At 42.1% G+C, this 18,168-nt stretch overlaps 1 protein-coding gene across 2 annotated transcripts in view; it reads right to left on the bottom strand.

Annotated features, from left to right (window-relative positions):
* plcb4b (phospholipase C, beta 4b) overlaps positions 1–18,168 on the bottom strand; it is a 128,567-nt gene that overhangs the window by 29,581 nt on the left and 80,818 nt on the right. For both annotated transcript variants that reach the window (XM_080453641.1, XM_080453640.1), the window contains 13 exons: positions 16,270–16,349; positions 15,896–15,949; positions 15,441–15,522; positions 11,951–12,051; positions 11,004–11,061; positions 8,650–8,758; positions 7,637–7,847; positions 4,593–4,686; positions 4,174–4,253; positions 3,232–3,316; positions 2,556–2,646; positions 2,207–2,302; positions 801–919 (listed from right to left, as the gene is read on the bottom strand). In XM_080453641.1, coding sequence (XP_080309767.1) covers positions 801–919; positions 2,207–2,302; positions 2,556–2,646; positions 3,232–3,316; positions 4,174–4,253; positions 4,593–4,686; positions 7,637–7,847; positions 8,650–8,758; positions 11,004–11,061; positions 11,951–12,051; positions 15,441–15,522; positions 15,896–15,949; positions 16,270–16,349 — 1,260 coding nt within the window. The remainder of the gene's footprint in view (positions 1–800; positions 920–2,206; positions 2,303–2,555; positions 2,647–3,231; positions 3,317–4,173; positions 4,254–4,592; positions 4,687–7,636; positions 7,848–8,649; positions 8,759–11,003; positions 11,062–11,950; positions 12,052–15,440; positions 15,523–15,895; positions 15,950–16,269; positions 16,350–18,168) is intronic.

Here is an 18,168-nt window from a genome sequence, read left to right on the forward strand (position 1 = left end):
CACACACACACACACACACACACACACACACACACACACACACACACACACACACACACACACACACACACACACACACACACACACACACACACACACACACACACACACACACACACACACACACACACACAGCACCTTAAGAACACTGTTCTTGATGCAACTTCTTATTTTACCCTTGTTATGTACACATATGATGCTAATGTTCCTAAAATAAATGTACATACCTGAATATGATGCTAATGTTCTAAACATGTACATACCTGCTACTACACACGCTATCCGTCTATATCGTTGCTGTCGGGCAGAAACCTCTTATCTCCATATTCTAACTTTTTGTGTTTTTGTAAATTAACGCCCTACTTGATCATACTACAGCGTCACACAAAAGCATCTAAAGTAGCAGATCTACAAGCTCAAAACGTGGCGCGAAGCGACACGTTTTGAGCTTGTATATCTGCTACTTAAGCTATTTTTGAATTTGAATCCTTTTTAGACATATGAGGTTTCCACCTGAAAAGCAATGATATATGTATATAACTTTGATTATTTTAGCTGTTCCTATATTGTGGTTTTTGTTTTTAAAAAAAATAAAAAAATAGCTGACCTCTCCTGCTCTACCCTGTACCTACAAAAATCACAGAATGATGGAGCGCGCACACGCATAAAATAATTCCACCCACTTCTTAATGCCTGTAAACCTGTGATGTGACAATAAAGCTGATTCTGAGACTTAGAGAGACAGGAAGTAGTGTGACCGTGTGACACACATTGGTCGCCGTCCGTTCAGCTCCGCCCACCTTCTTGATGCTGTTGTTGCGCTCGTCAACAGCGTTGCCCTGGGAGACGGTGCTGGCATCCTCTGACCGACTGATCCGAACCTCACAGTTCACCTCCTTCTCCTCGCACTCCTTCTCTCCTACGCACACACACACACACACACACACCAGTGTTAATTTTGACAGCAAATTTTGGTTTTAGTCATAGCCTTTTGAATAGAATTCCATTTAGTTTTAGTCATATTTTAGTCATCTGAAATGTTTTAGTTTGAGTCTAGTTTCAGTTGACTAAATATCACTAAATCTACAGCTGATTTAGTCGACTACAATGTCTCTTAATGGGCCGTGATGGCCTTGTCGTGCCTGATTTATACTTTATACTATACTCAGTATAGTATACTGATATAAGTGCCGAGTAATAAATAGCAGATCTCACAACGTGTTGCAGTGAGCTTAGATATGCTATTTTCGGAGCATTACACCGGTGCATAAAATGACATGTCTTAGTTCTACTGGATCTCTACTCCACTAGTCCCTCCCTAACATTTAAGTCTAGTTTGTATTTGTTGACGAAATTGTCAATATATTTAGTCATAGTTTGTGTCATCATAGCTCACACAATGACTACTACAGAACCGACCCCCCTGGGGACCCCAACCCACAGTTTGAGAACCACTGGACTAGATCAACGTGGATCATTTTAATGTGTAGGGAGCGAGGTCACGACAGTGAAAGAGTGTGGTTTCACAATTACCAAGGGCAAGCACGTAGGGAAAAAAGGTTAATCGTCTAATTCGTCCCTGCTGAGCACAACTGAACCTCTATTGCCTGCATGGTGCTGAACCCATGCTGCTACCCATAATGCCATTCACCTCTAGACAGTGCTGTAAGGGGAATGGATACTAAAAGCAGGTGTGAGAGAGAGAGAGAGAGAGAGAGAGAGAGAGAGAGAGAGAGAGAGAGAGAGAGAGAGAGAGAGAGAGAGAGAGAGAGAGAGAGAGAGAGAGAGAGAGAGAGAGAGAGAGAGAGAGAGAGAGAGAGAGAGAGAGACACAGACAGACAGACAGACAGACAGATAGACAGACAGACAGACAGACAGACAGACAGACAGACAGACAGACAGACAGACAGACAGAGAGAGAAAAAAAGGAAAACTGGAATGGCTGTTTGGGGTGTTACTGTCTCCACTGAGGATGGGTTGACTGAACCCCAGTCAAGTCTGCTTCTTAATTTCATTCATTCATTCATTCATATGAATGAATGTTAGCCTCTATTTATTTACATTTTTGTTCAACGGTTTCATTTATTTTATGTGTGATGTCTATTATTTGCATGTACTCTATGGACCCCCTGAGTGTCTGGAATAAAGTTAGAATAAAAAAAATAAATAAAAATAAATTCATTCAGTATAAAGTATTGACTCTGACCATTCTCGGTCTCCTCCTCATTCTCCTCTCCCAGGATGATGGCAGGTGTGTTTGTCTCCCCCGCCTCCACGTGCTTCTTAAAGGACTCCAGCTGCTCTGTAACACACACAAACGCGTGCGCGCGCACACACACACACACACACACACACACACACACACACACACACACACACACACACACACACACACACACACACACACACACACACACACACACACACACACACACACACACACACACACACACACACACACAGTGTGAATGCACAATTCAATGGTTATATACTGTAGTTACTGACAGTATGATGCAGTAAACGTTATCTGCCAGGCGGCGGCGCTGTGTACATACTCTGTTCTACTTCGGGTTTCAGCCGTTTGTTTTTGATGAGGATTTTGCGCTTGAGTTCAATCGGCGACGGTAGAGCTCGCCCGGCCTCGATCTGCAGCAAACAAAAAGGAGACACTCATACATAAACAGTGGTGGAAAAAGTACTCAAATGTTTTACTTAAGTAAAAGTACCAATATTGCAATATAGAAATACTCTGTTACAAGTAAAAGTCCAGAATTCAAAATTTACTTTAGTAAAAGTACAAATGTATTGGCATCAAAATATACTTTAAGTACCAAAAGTAAAAGTACAAAAATATTTGAAAATAGCAGATCTACAAGCTCGCTTGTAGATCGGCTATTTTCAAATAGCCTAGGTTTAAAATAGGGCTAAAGTGTTTAATGTATGTTTTATAATGTAATAATTTATACCTGCAAAGTAACTAGTAACTGAACTTTTCAAATCATTGTAGTGGAGTAAAAGTACAATATTTGCCTCTGAGATGTAGTGGAGTAGAAGTAAAAGTATTGACAATTGGAAATACTCCAGTAAAGTAAAAGTACCTCAAAATTGTACTTAAGTACAGTACTTGAGTAAATGTACCTAGTTACTTGACACCACTGCTAATCTCGTCCAATCAGAATAAACCTATAGAGAATGATTGACACAGGGTAGAGCAGGAAGTGAAGCACCCACCGGGTAGCCCTCCAGGGGCTGTTTGAGAAGCAGGTCACCAAAGATCTCCTCACAATACTTGGCCATCTTATACTGCTGAGGTTTACTGCAAAACATAAACCACAACATTATCCACGCACAAACACACACACGTGCACGCATGGCGCATGCAGGCGTGCACGCTCACAGTTCAATTACGTATGTTCCTTTGATTTTTCTCATTTCTACGATTTGAATTTGAGTACTAAAAGTGTCTGCACAAACAAGAATGGTGCTGTAGCTCACTCTGTCCACAAGGGAGGAGTACATGTTCTGTTTATGTGGTGTATAGCAGTGATTCAAATTTCTCAATGAACATTTTGTTTTTGAAGGATTCAGATTGATATGTATTAGGCCATGGATCCAAATCTCTGGGACCCCAATCCAAACCTCAGTATTATTTTTAACTCTGAGAGTGTACAAGAGTTACAGTCCGCTAAGAGTCGATTTGGTTCCTATCTATCTTTTATTTAGGTGGAGACCCCCTGGAACCTCCTCAAGGCTCCCTGGGACACACTGAGAACCACTGGTAGGCACCACAGCAACAGGTGTCTTAAATTATGACACATAATTAGTATGAGCCTGTAGGTCAGTGGTTCTCTAAGAACATTGACCTCCTGATGGCGCTATAATAGGGCAATGTCAAAAGGGTGGCAATCGGACGCTGCGTTCATGATGTGAGGCATTTTGTTCAAAACGGGCCAATCAGGATGGAATATGAAAAATCAAACAGATCCGTCTTGATCACATGACTATAGAGATTATGTGTACCCCTCTTCTGGGGGTCCCTGGCACAAAACATTCTCAGATGGGGGTCCGCGCCCAAACATATATCAATATGGGGGTCCTTGGCACAAAAAAGGTTTGAGAAACACTGCATTACAGTGTAAATCCAACAGAGTGACTGACAGTCGCCTAACCAACCTGCAGTGGTTCTCAAAGGACAGGATGACAGGGTAGTCTGCTGTGACGAACGCTGTGTCTCTGATGGCTTGGATGACATCCTGGCGGACAGAGGAAGAGGAGGGGCACAAGGAGGGAAAAGAAGAGGAAGCAGAGAAAAGTTGTGTCAGATGCAATGTCGATATATCAACACAAGGGGGCAGACGTACATCATGAAACAACGGCTCACTGAAAGTCTGAAATTCCGCAGTGTGAGATTTGTTGTTGTTGTCTGTCTGTGTGTGGATGTTTTGTTTGTTCGTTTGTGTGTGTGTGTGTGTGTGTGTGTGTGTGTGTGTGTGTGTGTGTGTGTGTGTGTGTGTGTGTGTGTGTGTGTGTGTGTGTGTGTGTGTGTGTGTGTGTGTGTGTGTGTGTGTGTGTGTGTGTGTGCGTGCGTTCACCTTGAACAGGATGTCCGTACACATGGCCTTGCCGTGAGTGATGATTGGTTCCTGGTCTTCACCTTTCCCATCCCAGCAGTCTAACTCCACACATCTGACAACACACCGTGTCACCACGTGAGAAATCCATTTCAGAACAACAATGTGACAACACTGTATGTCAGGGGTGGGCAACTTTGATGATGGAGAGGGCCACTATATTTCCACACTTACTACAGAGGGCCACATTGCATATATACTGTCGGGCGGACACCTCTTATCTCGGTATTTTCACTTTTTCGCCATTCTATGTCACACACAAATAGCAAAAATAGCCGTTCTACAAGCTCAAAACGCGTCGCAGTGCGACGCTATTTTGCTATTTTTGAATTGGAATCCAGATTTCTTTTCGCTATTTTTCAATTGGAATCCTGAAAAGTTACATTTGTATTTATTTTCAAATGCATTTAGTTATACTTATGTGAACTTTATGAAATTAAATATGAATACATTGGACATAAAAAAAACTAAATAATTTTAATACTAGTCATTAAAGGGATTGTAGGCAACATTAAGCCTATATTTGAAAAATACCTCTATATATATATTTTGCATTTTTTCCCCTCTATCAGCCACTATATAATGATGCTGGGGTGTTTTCCTGCATTGAAAAACACTCCTCTTTCTGAAATCCGTATTTTCCCTACTATTTAGGTTACACATCCGGGTATCCGGTCCGTAAATTAACGCACGCATGTGCGCATCCGTGCGCGTCCGTGTCCGTGTGGACTTTTTACTTTCGGTTTTAAAATGCTCTCAAACTTCGTTTTTGATGCACATAATTTACTTTTCAGACAGCGTTTGGATAGAATTTAGTTGTTTAACTTCATATATGTGGTCAATTTGTCATGAAAGAGCCTATTTAAAAATACAAATTCAGAGAACCGGCAGGGGCGGGCAGTTCGCGAATTGTATCCGAATAAAGTAACCTATATTCGGCATGGACGGTTTAGAAGTCTCCTTAACTCTATGGAAGTCCTCTGTGCGACACCCCCTGGTGGTCGGGGAAACGAACTGCTGGATTTTTTTTCTTTGTTTATCTCTGAATCGCCTACAATCCCTTTAAGCTACTAATATTGACTGAAGTAATTAAAGCGGGTCATGTTTGCATGTTTGGAATTGTAACAGCTGAAATCAATAATACATCAGTATTCCGATATGAACCTGTGGGCCGCATTAAGTGAAGGTGGGGGCCGCATGTGGCCCCCGGGCCGCCAGTTACCCATGTATGCTGTATGTGTTGAATGTGTGTCTGTGGCTGTGCATGACGCCCGACCTACACCAGATTTTTCAAAGCGACACTCACACACGCGCATATACGCACACACACGCACTCTTAGATCCAGTCCTATTTTAAAGCCTGCGTATGCGGGGCTTGCATATCTGGCCTGCCTGGTGTAGCCGGTATAATTGATATCAATTGGATCTTTCCAAAGGCACTGTACACGCGCAGTAAATTCCAACGCATACACACGCTTTGAAAAGCCTGGTGTAGTTCTGGCGTGAGGCAACAGACAGGTGACAAATCAAAGGGGAAAGAAAACAACATAAAGTGTCTTAGTAAGGTATTGGGTCACCCACAAGCTGCCAGAATAGCTTCTAAGTGCCTTGGCACAGATTCTACAAGTGTCTGGACCTCCACTGGAGGAATGGAACACCAGTCTAACCAAAATATATTCCCTCATTTGGGTGTTTTGATGATGGTGGTGGTGGTGTGGTGGGAAGCTCTGTCTAATACGTCGGTTTAATATCTCAAAAGGTGTTTTTGATCTGGTGACTGTGAAGGCCATACTACATGGTTCACGTTATTTTCATGCTCATCAAACGATTCAATCTCGTGCCCTGTGGATGGGGGAATTGTCATCTTGGAACAGGCCACTCCCATCAGGATATAGATGTGTCATCATAGGATAAAGGTTATCACTTAAACTAACTTTGTGGTAATTTGCAGGGACAACGACACACTATAACCCTCTCAACTGTATACAGTTCTTGTGTTCTTGCTGACACAGTCCGATCATGTCCTGCATTGACATTCATTCTCAGTCACCCGAGGAAGAAACCTGAGTTGCTCTTCTTTTTGTCCCTATATATCACACTAATGCACAAGCGTCACGTTCAGAGAATGTGCTCTCTTCACCATCCATAATATTCACTTATGTCTTTCCCATAGATCAAAATGCAGATGTCACTTTTAGTCACTGTTCCTATTGAAACACTAGCCAGTCGAGCAGTCTTTGTGACTGATGATCCTGCCATCTGTGCCCCAATAATAACGAACCGTCTCTCATTGTCACAGCTTCTCCTCTCGCCATCAAAAATCACAATCAACTGCCTGTCACAATCAACTGCCTGTGTCTCTGCTTAGCATTTTTATACATGCCAGAGCACGATAGGATGTTAATTATTTGACTGAATTATTCAGTACTCCTGTGTGGAAGGCAAGCATCTGCTTTCATTACTCAATTTCAGTTTCTCCACTCAATTATTCAGGGTTTTCCCTTAAATCTTTTCACCCACATACTGTGCACACACACACACACACACACACACACACACACACACACACACACACACACACACACACACACACACACACACACACACACACACACACACACACACACACACACACACACACACACACACACACACACACACACACACACACACACACACACACACCACTTTAACCATATTTTATACTTTTGGCTATTCAAAAATAGAAGATCTACAAGCTCATAGCGCGACACTTCGTGCCGCGCAATGAGCTTGTTGATCTGCTATTTTTGAAAGATCGTGAACATTTGTGCAAATCTTTATATATATATATATATATATATATATATATATATATATATTTTTTTTTTAAGCAAACATTTTAACTCAAATCTTTGCTTCTGGGGGTCCCTGGCACAAAATATTTTGGGTCCGCAGCCAAATACAAATCAATTTGGGGGTCCTTGGCAACGAAAAAGTTTGAGAACTACTGTCTTCTATAGTACCTGCAACCAGACAGCAGCACCTGGCGATAGATCTCCACCGCCGACTTCCCTCCGAACTGTCGCCCGGTCAGGTAGGTGTTGTGAGACGAGTTGATGAAGTAGTGGGCCAGAGGCTGGTCCATCTCCTGGTACAGCTCCAGCCGGTCCAGGAACACCGGGGCGTTCTCGTCTGACATCAGGTACCGGCAAAAGCCGTCAGTCGACATGTGGCCTGCAGGAGGAAGAGATGCACATGATGATGAATGTGTGGAACGACTGCCAGTGTTGCCAGATTGTGTGAGAGACATAAGCAACCATGTCTATGAAAACAAGCCCAAAAGAAGCGACCATGGGCCACATGAGCACCTATATACATCGGATATTTGAAAATAGATGATCTACAAGGTCACAACGCGTAGCATCTATTTAAAACATTTTTATTTTTTATGAATATTTTAAAAACATTTTAACAACACAAATCTTGTACTGAGGTCCCTGGCACAATATATTTTCAGATTGGGGGGGGGGGGGGGGAGGTCCTTGGATAATTACATATTCATTTGGGGGGGGTCCTTGACATGAAAATATTTTAGAACCACTGGTATAAACAACATTACATTACTTTGTAATGTAATGGTTTTTAAATGTGACAAGCACCATGAATTGCGGAGAACGGTATTTTGCTCCCATGTATGCCGAGTGTGTATTATGGAAGTGACAATGAACTGATTCTCATGTGAAACTCCACCACTTAAACCCCACATGGTTGAGCGGAGTCCCTCAGGGCTCTATGCTAGTGGATTTTCTGTTTTCAATTTTCTCTGCGACGTGTTGTAAGCTTGTCAATCGGCTATTTTCTGCGAAAGCTTTCCCCACAATACTGATGCTGGGGGTTGAAGTGACTATGGTGATCATTCTTCTAGTGAAATGTGTTGTAGTTCTCTCCCCATACAGGCAGATGGCACTGCAGCTTCAAATATGAAGCTCTCTCTCCCCCTGAGCATCCATCCTTTTCTGTCCTATTCTATACATACCTTTCTTTGTCAGTTCGGGGTCTCTCTCGTACTTCTCAATGATCTGCATGGCCCGCTTTGGATCGTAGAACGGAAACAGGATCTCATTTAGCCTGGGGTCCCGCTGGTTCTGTGGGACACACACGCCACACACACACGCACGCACCCACACACACACACACGCACACACACACACGCAAGCGCACACACCCACGCACGCACGCACACGCAGCCATATACACACACATGGTTAATAAACACAACAACCTACCTTACCAAAAAAAAAGCTTCTACATGGAACTGAAGATGGTTTATTTCATACATGGCCTCTTAAAGGAGTAGTTCACCCAAAAAATGACTTATTTCCTATCAATTGCACACCCCATGAAGCCTTGAATTCATGGATTTGTTTTGTTTTTTGTCGCATTCCTAAGCCAATAATTTGATGACCGGGTGTATTTCCGGTAGGAGACACAAAGAGTCTACTTTGTGTCTCCTACCGGATACATTAGCATATTTCCGCCGGTAATGAAATTATTGGCTTAGGAATGCGACTAAAACTAAAAAACATCCATGAATTCAAGGCTTCATGGGGTGTGCAATTGATAGAAAATTGGGTGAACTACTCCTTTAAAGACGTTTAAAGAACCAACAGTTGCTTTACAGGGGCCATATATGATGATAAATGTGTGATAATAGAACCATCCTCAGCACCACATACAGCCTGATTCTTTTGGTAAAGTGCGGTTCGTCCATGACATAGACAAAGAGACCCACTGAACCACGCCACATGGCAGAGAGAGGACGACCACACAGACCCATATCCATTAAGCCTCTAAGAACTGGAGCACTGATCATCTGTTGACACAGCTGTGAGCGTGCGTGTGTGTGTGTGTGTGCGTGTGCGTGTGCGTGTGCGTGTGTGTGTGCGTGTGCGTGTGTGTGTGTGTGTGCGTGTGCGTCTCATCCGTTTAAGAAAGTAGGTAGCTGATATATTGCACTTTTACCTTAGCGCTAGGTATACTCTTAGTTGCTTGTTTTAGAAGAGAATGCACTTAAGACTTCTGGTGATTAGTAGTTTTCTTGCCTACCTATGTTGAATGCACTTATTGTAAGTCGCTTTGGATAAAAGCGTCTGCTAAATGACCGTAATGTACTGTAATGTGTGTGAGTGTGTGTGGGGGTGTGTGTGTGTGTGTGTGTGTGTATGTGTGTATGTATGTGTGCGTGTGCGTGTGCGTGTGCGTGTGCGTGTGCGTGTGCGTGCGTGCACACTCGCTGTCATACTGACTGACTGACGTTTCACACCAGTACTTCCAGACCTTCAATCCTTGGATCAGCACTCCAGTTTTTAGCCACTTTATCCCTCAGGTATAGATAACAGCAGGGTCTTAGACAAGACGTACAGTAAAAGTTCATTTGGACAGGTTGACGTGAGTCACAGTGACGGGTGGGACGGGGTGGGAGGCTTGGGGAGGAGGAACAGCAGCTGGCTGTGTTGGGGAGGGGCTGCTTCGAAGCAGGACAAAATTTCAAAGACAAAATAGCGTAAGAGACATAATTCTGTGTAACACCACTGAACACTTTGAGAAAGCCAGGTGGGAACCAATCTAACAGCATCAGCTCTACTGTGGGACGGAGAGGGGAGGGGGACGGGGATGGGGGGTTCTATTTCAGCGTTACACACAGGGCAGCGGGGTGAGATAGCGGGTATGCTAGCAGCAGCAGCAGCCGCACTATAGACAGGGGTTTGTCAGCCACAAGAAGAGGAGAACATGGCACGGGGCAAACACACAGACAAACAGGAGGAAGCCAGACCGGGGGCCGCAGCGGGAATAAGCGATTGGCCGAGAAGCCGAGAAGCCTGACCACTCCCCCCCCCCCAATGTTTCCATGGCAACACCGATCAGAAAGGGGCGAGGCGAGCCAGCGGCAGGGAAAAAGTGGAAATGGGATTAGGGTGGGGGGGGGGGGGGGGGAGACATGCAGCTATCAGGGGAAGGAAGTCGGATGAAGTTGCCCTCACAGGCTGATCGGATGTCAGTTTGTGTTTGAGCCCCTCAAGAGTTACAGGTAAGGTTTAGTAAACAAAGGGCTGATCCAGCAGACGGGCAACTTCTACCCACATGACGGGGACTGGGGTGAAAGAAGGCGGCTGAAGCCCTATCTGTACTTCGTCGCGAGCCGGATGTCGCTTTTCGGGGATAAATAGCAGACCTACAAGCTCACGAGGCGGCGCCTTTGTGAGCTTGTAGGTCTGCGCGCGACGGAGCATAGATGAGGCTTCAGAAGGCGGAGTCAGTAGCGGAGGGAGGAGGGCGGAGTTAGAGGGGGGGTTCACACAGAGAAGTTAATGAATGATAAAGGAGTCTTACTTCATTCAGAAAGCTGACTAACTGGTCTACGGTTAAATAATCTGTTTTGTCCCCATTGCTGCAAAGGAATTAATTAGAAAAGAACAAACAAAAACAAAAAACAAATAAACAAAACGTTATGCCTCTTGAAACAGAAAGCCAGTCTCAAGTCAGTCAGTAAAAAGTTAGACAGACACAAGTAACAACATCTAGAAAGCAGGACAGCTGTTTTTGTACAAAAACAAAGGAGGAAAAAAAAAGGGAAGAGCAAAGTTAAACTGTTACACTCTGAATGTGATAACGTCGGTCAATTCAGACACACATTCTTCACACAACACTTTCACAAGAAATGCTGCCGTTAGGCTGAAGGTAATTAATGTTGAATTGTGGAAGCAGGTTGAGGCTGTCCAGAGGTAGTTAGTAGCAGGCGCACGCACTCACACACACATACATGTGCACGTACGCACGCACGCGCCACACACACACACACACACACACACACACACACACACACACACACACACACACACACACAAACACACACTTTGTCCTGAATACTACAAACAAGACACAGTAGCTCACGCTGGCATGGAGGCACAGTAAAAAAATCTCAGTGCTAATCTAACTCAGAGTGTGTGCAAATGGAACCAAATGGACCCTCACAGGTCCATTTGGTTCCATTTGCACACACTCTGAGGTTAAATGAAAACTGCGAGGAGGGATGTGGGGGAGTATTTCTGTCCCCACAGCAGAAGAAACGTAGTCCACAAAGTACTCTGTTAAGTGACTGCTATAGCTCACTTATTGGGATTCATATTGTGTGTGTGTGTGTGTGTGTGTGTGTGTGTGTGTGTGTGCGTGCGTGTGTGTGTGTGTGTGTGTGTGTGTGTGTGTGTGTGTGTGTGTGTGTGTGTGTGTGTGTGTGTGCACACGGGTGTATATATATATATGAAACGCTGAAAACCCACATCTTACTGAAGAGTTCCTCTATGTCAGTGCGAGGGCAGATCTTCTGCGTGAGAACGTAGAAAATGTCGAATGGGAACGCCTCGGGCTCAATCTCGTCGTTCTGAAAAGAAAATGACAATACAGAGAGCTGGTTCTTATCTTAGTGATAAATACATAAATAAAGTGAACAACCGAGTATAGGCTGCTAACAAACAAACAATATTGTGATATCTAGATCTGTTCTCCCATAACAGACAATTTAAAACCTTGATTGCAGGTCTACCCACAAGTGTCTGCAATTGCTTTTAAATTGTGTTGTATCACACGATAGGGAAATGTTGTTTTGATGTGACTATTGATGTGAAAAATGAAAATGAAATTGCACTGTGATGTATCTCGACAACACTGCAAATGAGGGCAACCTCAATGTCTTTCGAGAATAAATAAAGGTTTGAAATGAATTCATGATATTAATCGTCGTGATCTTTGCTCATGTTTTTTTAGCATAATTTAGCATCATTTAATTTTCAGCTCAGAGCAAGAAAGAATAATTGTTATTTTATTAATCATTTTAATCATTTCGTAATGAACTCTTTAACTGCCAGAGTTTTTCAGAAAAATGTCAAGCCACTGCCAGCGAATCCGACAAAAGAGCCTTTTGCGTAAATAATGGGAACAGAACTCAGTGATTTGGGGGGGGATATCATAAATATTCCATAATTAATTTTCAAATAATTATTAATATCAATATATAGTGCCAAATACACACATAAAATGTTACTGTGTAAAAATAGCAAAAGAAGCAGTTCGCACCGAGTTTTGAGCTTGTAGATCTGCTACTTTTGATGCTTTTGTGTGACGCTGTAGTATGATCAAGTAGGGCGTTGACCCATTAAGGCCTGAGGTTCCGATTCTACAAAATGTCTTCTAAATCCTAACAGTTTTTTTAAAAAACGTATGTTGCTGTGTCGGACTTTCTCAAACTTTTTCATGTCAAGGACCCCAAAATGTATATGTATTTGGCCCTGGACCCCCATCTCAAAATGTGTTGTTCCAGGGACCACCCAGAAGCAAAGATTTGAGTTACAAATGTTCGCTTTAAAAATATATATATTCAAAGATTTGCACCCATTTTTCTTGATTTTTCAAAAACAGCAGATCTATAAGCTCATAGCGCGGCACTCTGTGCCGCGCTATGAGCTTGTATATTTGCTATTTTTGAATAGCCAAAGTGTAAAATAATGCTTTTAAGCTCAAATCAAAAAATGACACAGATGCGTTCCAGGTCTTAATGGGTTAATTTACGAAAAAACACAAAAAGTTCAAATACGGAGATAAGAGGTTTCTGCCCAGCGACAGCGACGATAAGCAGCCGTTAAGGGTAATTTATACTTGGTTGCGCGTCGTATTGCACACCAAAAACGGTGGTATTTTCGGTGTGCGGTACCTGATGCACAACCAAGTATAACTCACCCTCTCAAGCTCGCTACGCGGCCATAATGAGAGGATGGAGCCTCAAACACCCACACTAATGGATGAAATTATTTTGGGGGGCGAGCAAGGACACGAGAGTGTCCTCATTTAAGTGGGGCACCTCATTTTTCACACATATCCTGGCTGATTTTATGTAATTATGTGATGCTGCGTAATTACAATAATTATTGTTTTAATTATAACACCTCTTTTATTCATTTTTAGTTTAGACTGGAGGAAATGACAGAAATCTTACTATGAATCATGTAGAAATTGAGAGAATTCAATAGCTAAAGAGGGCACTTTATTGTACTGTCATTTAATAGGACCGCAGCCTCCATTTCCGCTGTACTCAAGGCTATTATGTTTTGTTAAGAAGTACCATAAAATGACTCTTGTATCCTAGCAACCATGTCTTTGATGTCCTACAGTACCTACACTCTTATCAGGACAAGTTCAAATGGAACTATTTTATATGGTTCTTTATAAAGAGACCTAATGGATTTTTAAAGAAACTCTTGGTTCCATAAACAACCTTTTAGGGGCCATTATAGACAAGTGAATTTGATGCGTACCTATGCCTTCTGCCTTCATGCACATTCTCCATTGCTGCTAAAGATAGCGTACCAGCCTTAAGAGATTTATCACACCTGCCATTCTAACTGAGCTTTATTTAATTATCTATATTTTTCTTATTTCAATTTATTTTGTACTTAACACATTGATTGCCAGAGTTATTTCAGATTTTTTGCATTTATTGCCAGAGATTTTTCATTGAAAAAAAGAAAAGTACTCAGGAGCTGAGATACAAAATTTTTAAGTTTTAAGTTAACAAGGAAGTGGATAGGAGTCTAGATCTTCAACAAATCATATCTCCTTGGTCTTTGGGTCAAATAAAAAATTAAAAAAATCTTTTTTTTTGGAAAAAAAATTATTTTCTTAAAAACGAGTGAACTCGATCTTGGCAATCAAGTGATGGATTTTAAAAACGAGTAAAAACGAGTTAACTCGTTCTTGGCAATCAATGTGTTAAAACAATGTAACTTTTTTTTTATAGTTTTTATTTATTTATTATATAGTAGAATATGCTAATACAATATAACTCATACAATTGGGACGGTTGTATTTTGTCTCTTCTACTGAGACATTTAGATCGTGTCAAAGGTCATGTCTCACCTAGACACAGGATCTGACCCGAATCTTGACCTGATGGTCAAGATTCAATTTATCCCCTGAGCAAGCAGGCAGGCTCTATTAGTTCAATGGTAAAAATGTCAGCACTTTGTGCAGGAAACCGGGTTCAAATCCGGGGGTAGAGGAGGAAAGTTACATAGTGCAGCTTTAATTGCATCCAGTATTATTTGCATTATTATCTTGTTATATAGTATTGTTGTAGCACAGTCTTTGCGGAATATGCCCCACCTAATATTTGGCTGCTTGTACTGTACCTGTGTGAGAGAGTGAATCTTGATCTCTAGAGCCATATATAGAAGCTCTTTTGGTCAGAATACAGTATGGTGTCATACATTTTGGTATAAGAATACAGTATGGTGTCATACATTTTGGTATAAGAATACAGTATGGCGTCATACATTTTGGTATAAGAATACAGTATGGCGTCATACATTTTGGTATAAGAATACAGTATGGTGTCATACATTTTGGTATAAGAATACAGTATGGTGTCATACATTTTGGTATAAGAATACAGTATGGTGTCATACATTTTGGTATAAGAATACAGTATGGTGTCATACATTTTGGTATAAGAATAGAGTATGGTGTCATGCATTTTGGTATAAGAATACAGTATGGTGTCATACATTTTGGTATAAGAATACAGTATGGTGTCATACATTTTGGTATAAGAATAGAGTATGGTGTCATGCATTTTGGTATAAGAATACAGTATGGTGTCATGCATTTTGGTATAAGAATACAGTATGGTGTCATACATTTTGGTATAAGAATACAGTATGGTACTGTATCACTCTTTGGGGTGGCGATGCCAAATGGCACTAAGGAAAGGAATCTGACCTTTCCACTGGGCAGACCCAACTCCTTCAAAGCCTGGAAGATCCCCTTCTCTGTTTTCCCTGAAGCAAAGGTCCGCGTGATACTGCAAGAGACAGACAGACAGACAGACAGACAGACAGACAGACAGACAGACAGACAGAGAGAGAGAGAGAGAGAGAGTGTCAAGAAACAAGAAACAAGAAATGATTTGAATAAATCACATGCGAGAGAGAGAGGAATACCAGAAAAGGGAAAGAGACAGAGCGTGATGGGGGAGAGGAAGGGGAAGGGGAAGAAGAAAGATTACCAGATTACAAAAAAGATTTAGAGAAAGAGAAATAGAGAGACAAAAAAGAGAAAGAAAACATCAAAAATAGTGAGAAAAAGGGGAGAGAGGTAGAGAGACATAAGTAGAGTTGACATAAGTGCTGTTTGTCTTTCAGATTAACAGTAGAACTGATCCAAGCTCAACTCACCCTCTGACTGGAATCTTCCCGTTCACATTTGTCAGAAAACACATCCGCATCCAACTGAAGCAGGGAAAACACACACACACACACGCACACGCACACACACACACATGCACACACACGCGCACACACACACACGCACACACACACGGCAGAGTCAAACAACAAGCGTTATCAAATCCTGTGACATGATGTAAGGTTATGATGTGATGTTATGTGATGTGTATATCTTTCTTTTGTTTTCCATTTCTACCAGCAAAGTAATGAAAACATCATTGAATAGTATGTAAGTTGTGTGTGTGTGTGTGTGTGTGTGTGTGTGTGTGTGTGTGTGTGTGTGTGTGTGCGTGCGTGCGTGCGTGCGTGTGTGAAGCACTCACTGTTTCTTGAGGCAGGTCATGGGACAAACATTGTTGGCCTTGAAGTTGTGAATGACTGACCTCAACCCCTCCGTCCACTTCTACAAACACATACACAGACAGACACACACACACACACACAGTGTGTTAAGTGTTTATATGAGTCGGAGCCTTGAGATGTAAACACAAGCAAATGAACTGCATTTGTGATCATTCCTGCAACAGTATACACACATATATGCGCGCACACACACACACACACACACACACACACACACACACACACACACACACACACACACACACACACACACACACACACACACACACACACACACACACACACACACACACACACACACACACACACACACACACACACACACACACACACACACACACACACACACACAGTCAGTGATGCTGAGCTAAATACGTTGAGAGCAAACAAACAGCTGCCGTAGACAAGGTCTGCTGCTGTTCTGGACAGGAGTGTCCACTCCGCTGTGGGACACAAATAATGTGAAGCCCCCCCCCCCCCCAGTCTCTCACTGTTTCTCTGACCATCTTCCCCGTCTCTCTCCATCTGGCTGGCTTTTCCCATGCCAAGAATAAACTAAACATATCGCCACTGTTGGGTGGAAACAAAACTGATACTTTTCAGGAAATGTTCATGTTCCAAAGAATCCAATGTAGTTATTATGTAGTCACAAGCTCTTGTGGCTTTTTATTGGCTGGTGTGCGTTTGTGTGTGTGATATGTGTGTGACGTGTATGTGTGTGTGTGACGTGTGTGTGTGTGTGTGTGTGCGCGCGTGTGTGTGTGTGTGTGTGTGACGTGTGTGTGTGTGTGTGTGTGTACAACGAAATACTAGCTGTGAGCCATATCAGTGACATACCAGCCGAACAGCTTTCTAGGAAAGCACACAAATGTCACAACGACCCGTAAATTTGGTATGTATCCCTCATTGATATTCCAGCCTCATTTCTTTCGCCCGGATTGTATTCACGTTTGTTCTCCATTTAGCCCAAGGTTTGATGGAGCCATCCATCTTCCAGACAGACCTCGGGTCTGAGAGAAATATTACACTCTCCTCAGTCAAAGGTCCCAAAGAGCTTTTCTTTCTGTGTCTGGCTTTCTTATCTTTCAATTACGGCTGAGCCGCTGTAAGCCCACCCTGGATTTTCACAAAATAATAAGAACAGAGCTGCCCTTTTTTTGCCTGTTATTTGTTATTGTTGTCTCTTTTTCTTTCTTTCATCTTTTTAGCTGTCACTCAATTTTGGGGGTTTGCGTTGAGATAAGGAAGATTTTTCTTCATATGACAGACAACAATAGCTTGAAGCACTCAGTCAGGATTGGGTTTTAGAGACTAACCTCTTAAGACCTTTTTTATACTATTTTAGACATTTTTTGAATTCTTTGGAAAATATTTTTGCCTCTAATGCAATGATTCTCAAAGTGGGGTGCCGGGCCAGCAAAATTAGTTAATACGGCATCAAAATCTGTTTAACCCCTTTAACCCCATATACATCAAGCTCACAACGTGTCACAATGCGATGTGTTGACCTTGTTAACTGCTATTTTCAAAGAAATCTTGCAACATTTGGAATATTCTTTCACAGAAATCTTGTATAGTGGTCCCTGGCACAAACTATTTTCAAATGGCGGTCCCAAGCCAAATACATATTCATTTGGGGGTCCATGACCAGTGTTGGGCTCTTTACAAAAAAAAACGAATATATTACTCAAAACTCAAAATAATATTATTAGGCTACTTTATTTATTACTCCCTGACAAAAGTAACTTGCTACACTACTCATTACTTAACTTTTCCATTACACCCCACACAATTAGTAATTGCATCCTTTCAACAAAAAATTTGGACTTTTCATGTACAACACTAGCAGTTTTTCCTGT

This window comes from Gymnoscopelus braueri (assembly GCF_963280865.1).
Source record: "Gymnoscopelus braueri genome assembly, chromosome: 16".
Lineage (NCBI taxonomy): Eukaryota > Metazoa > Chordata > Actinopteri > Myctophiformes > Myctophidae > Gymnoscopelus > Gymnoscopelus braueri.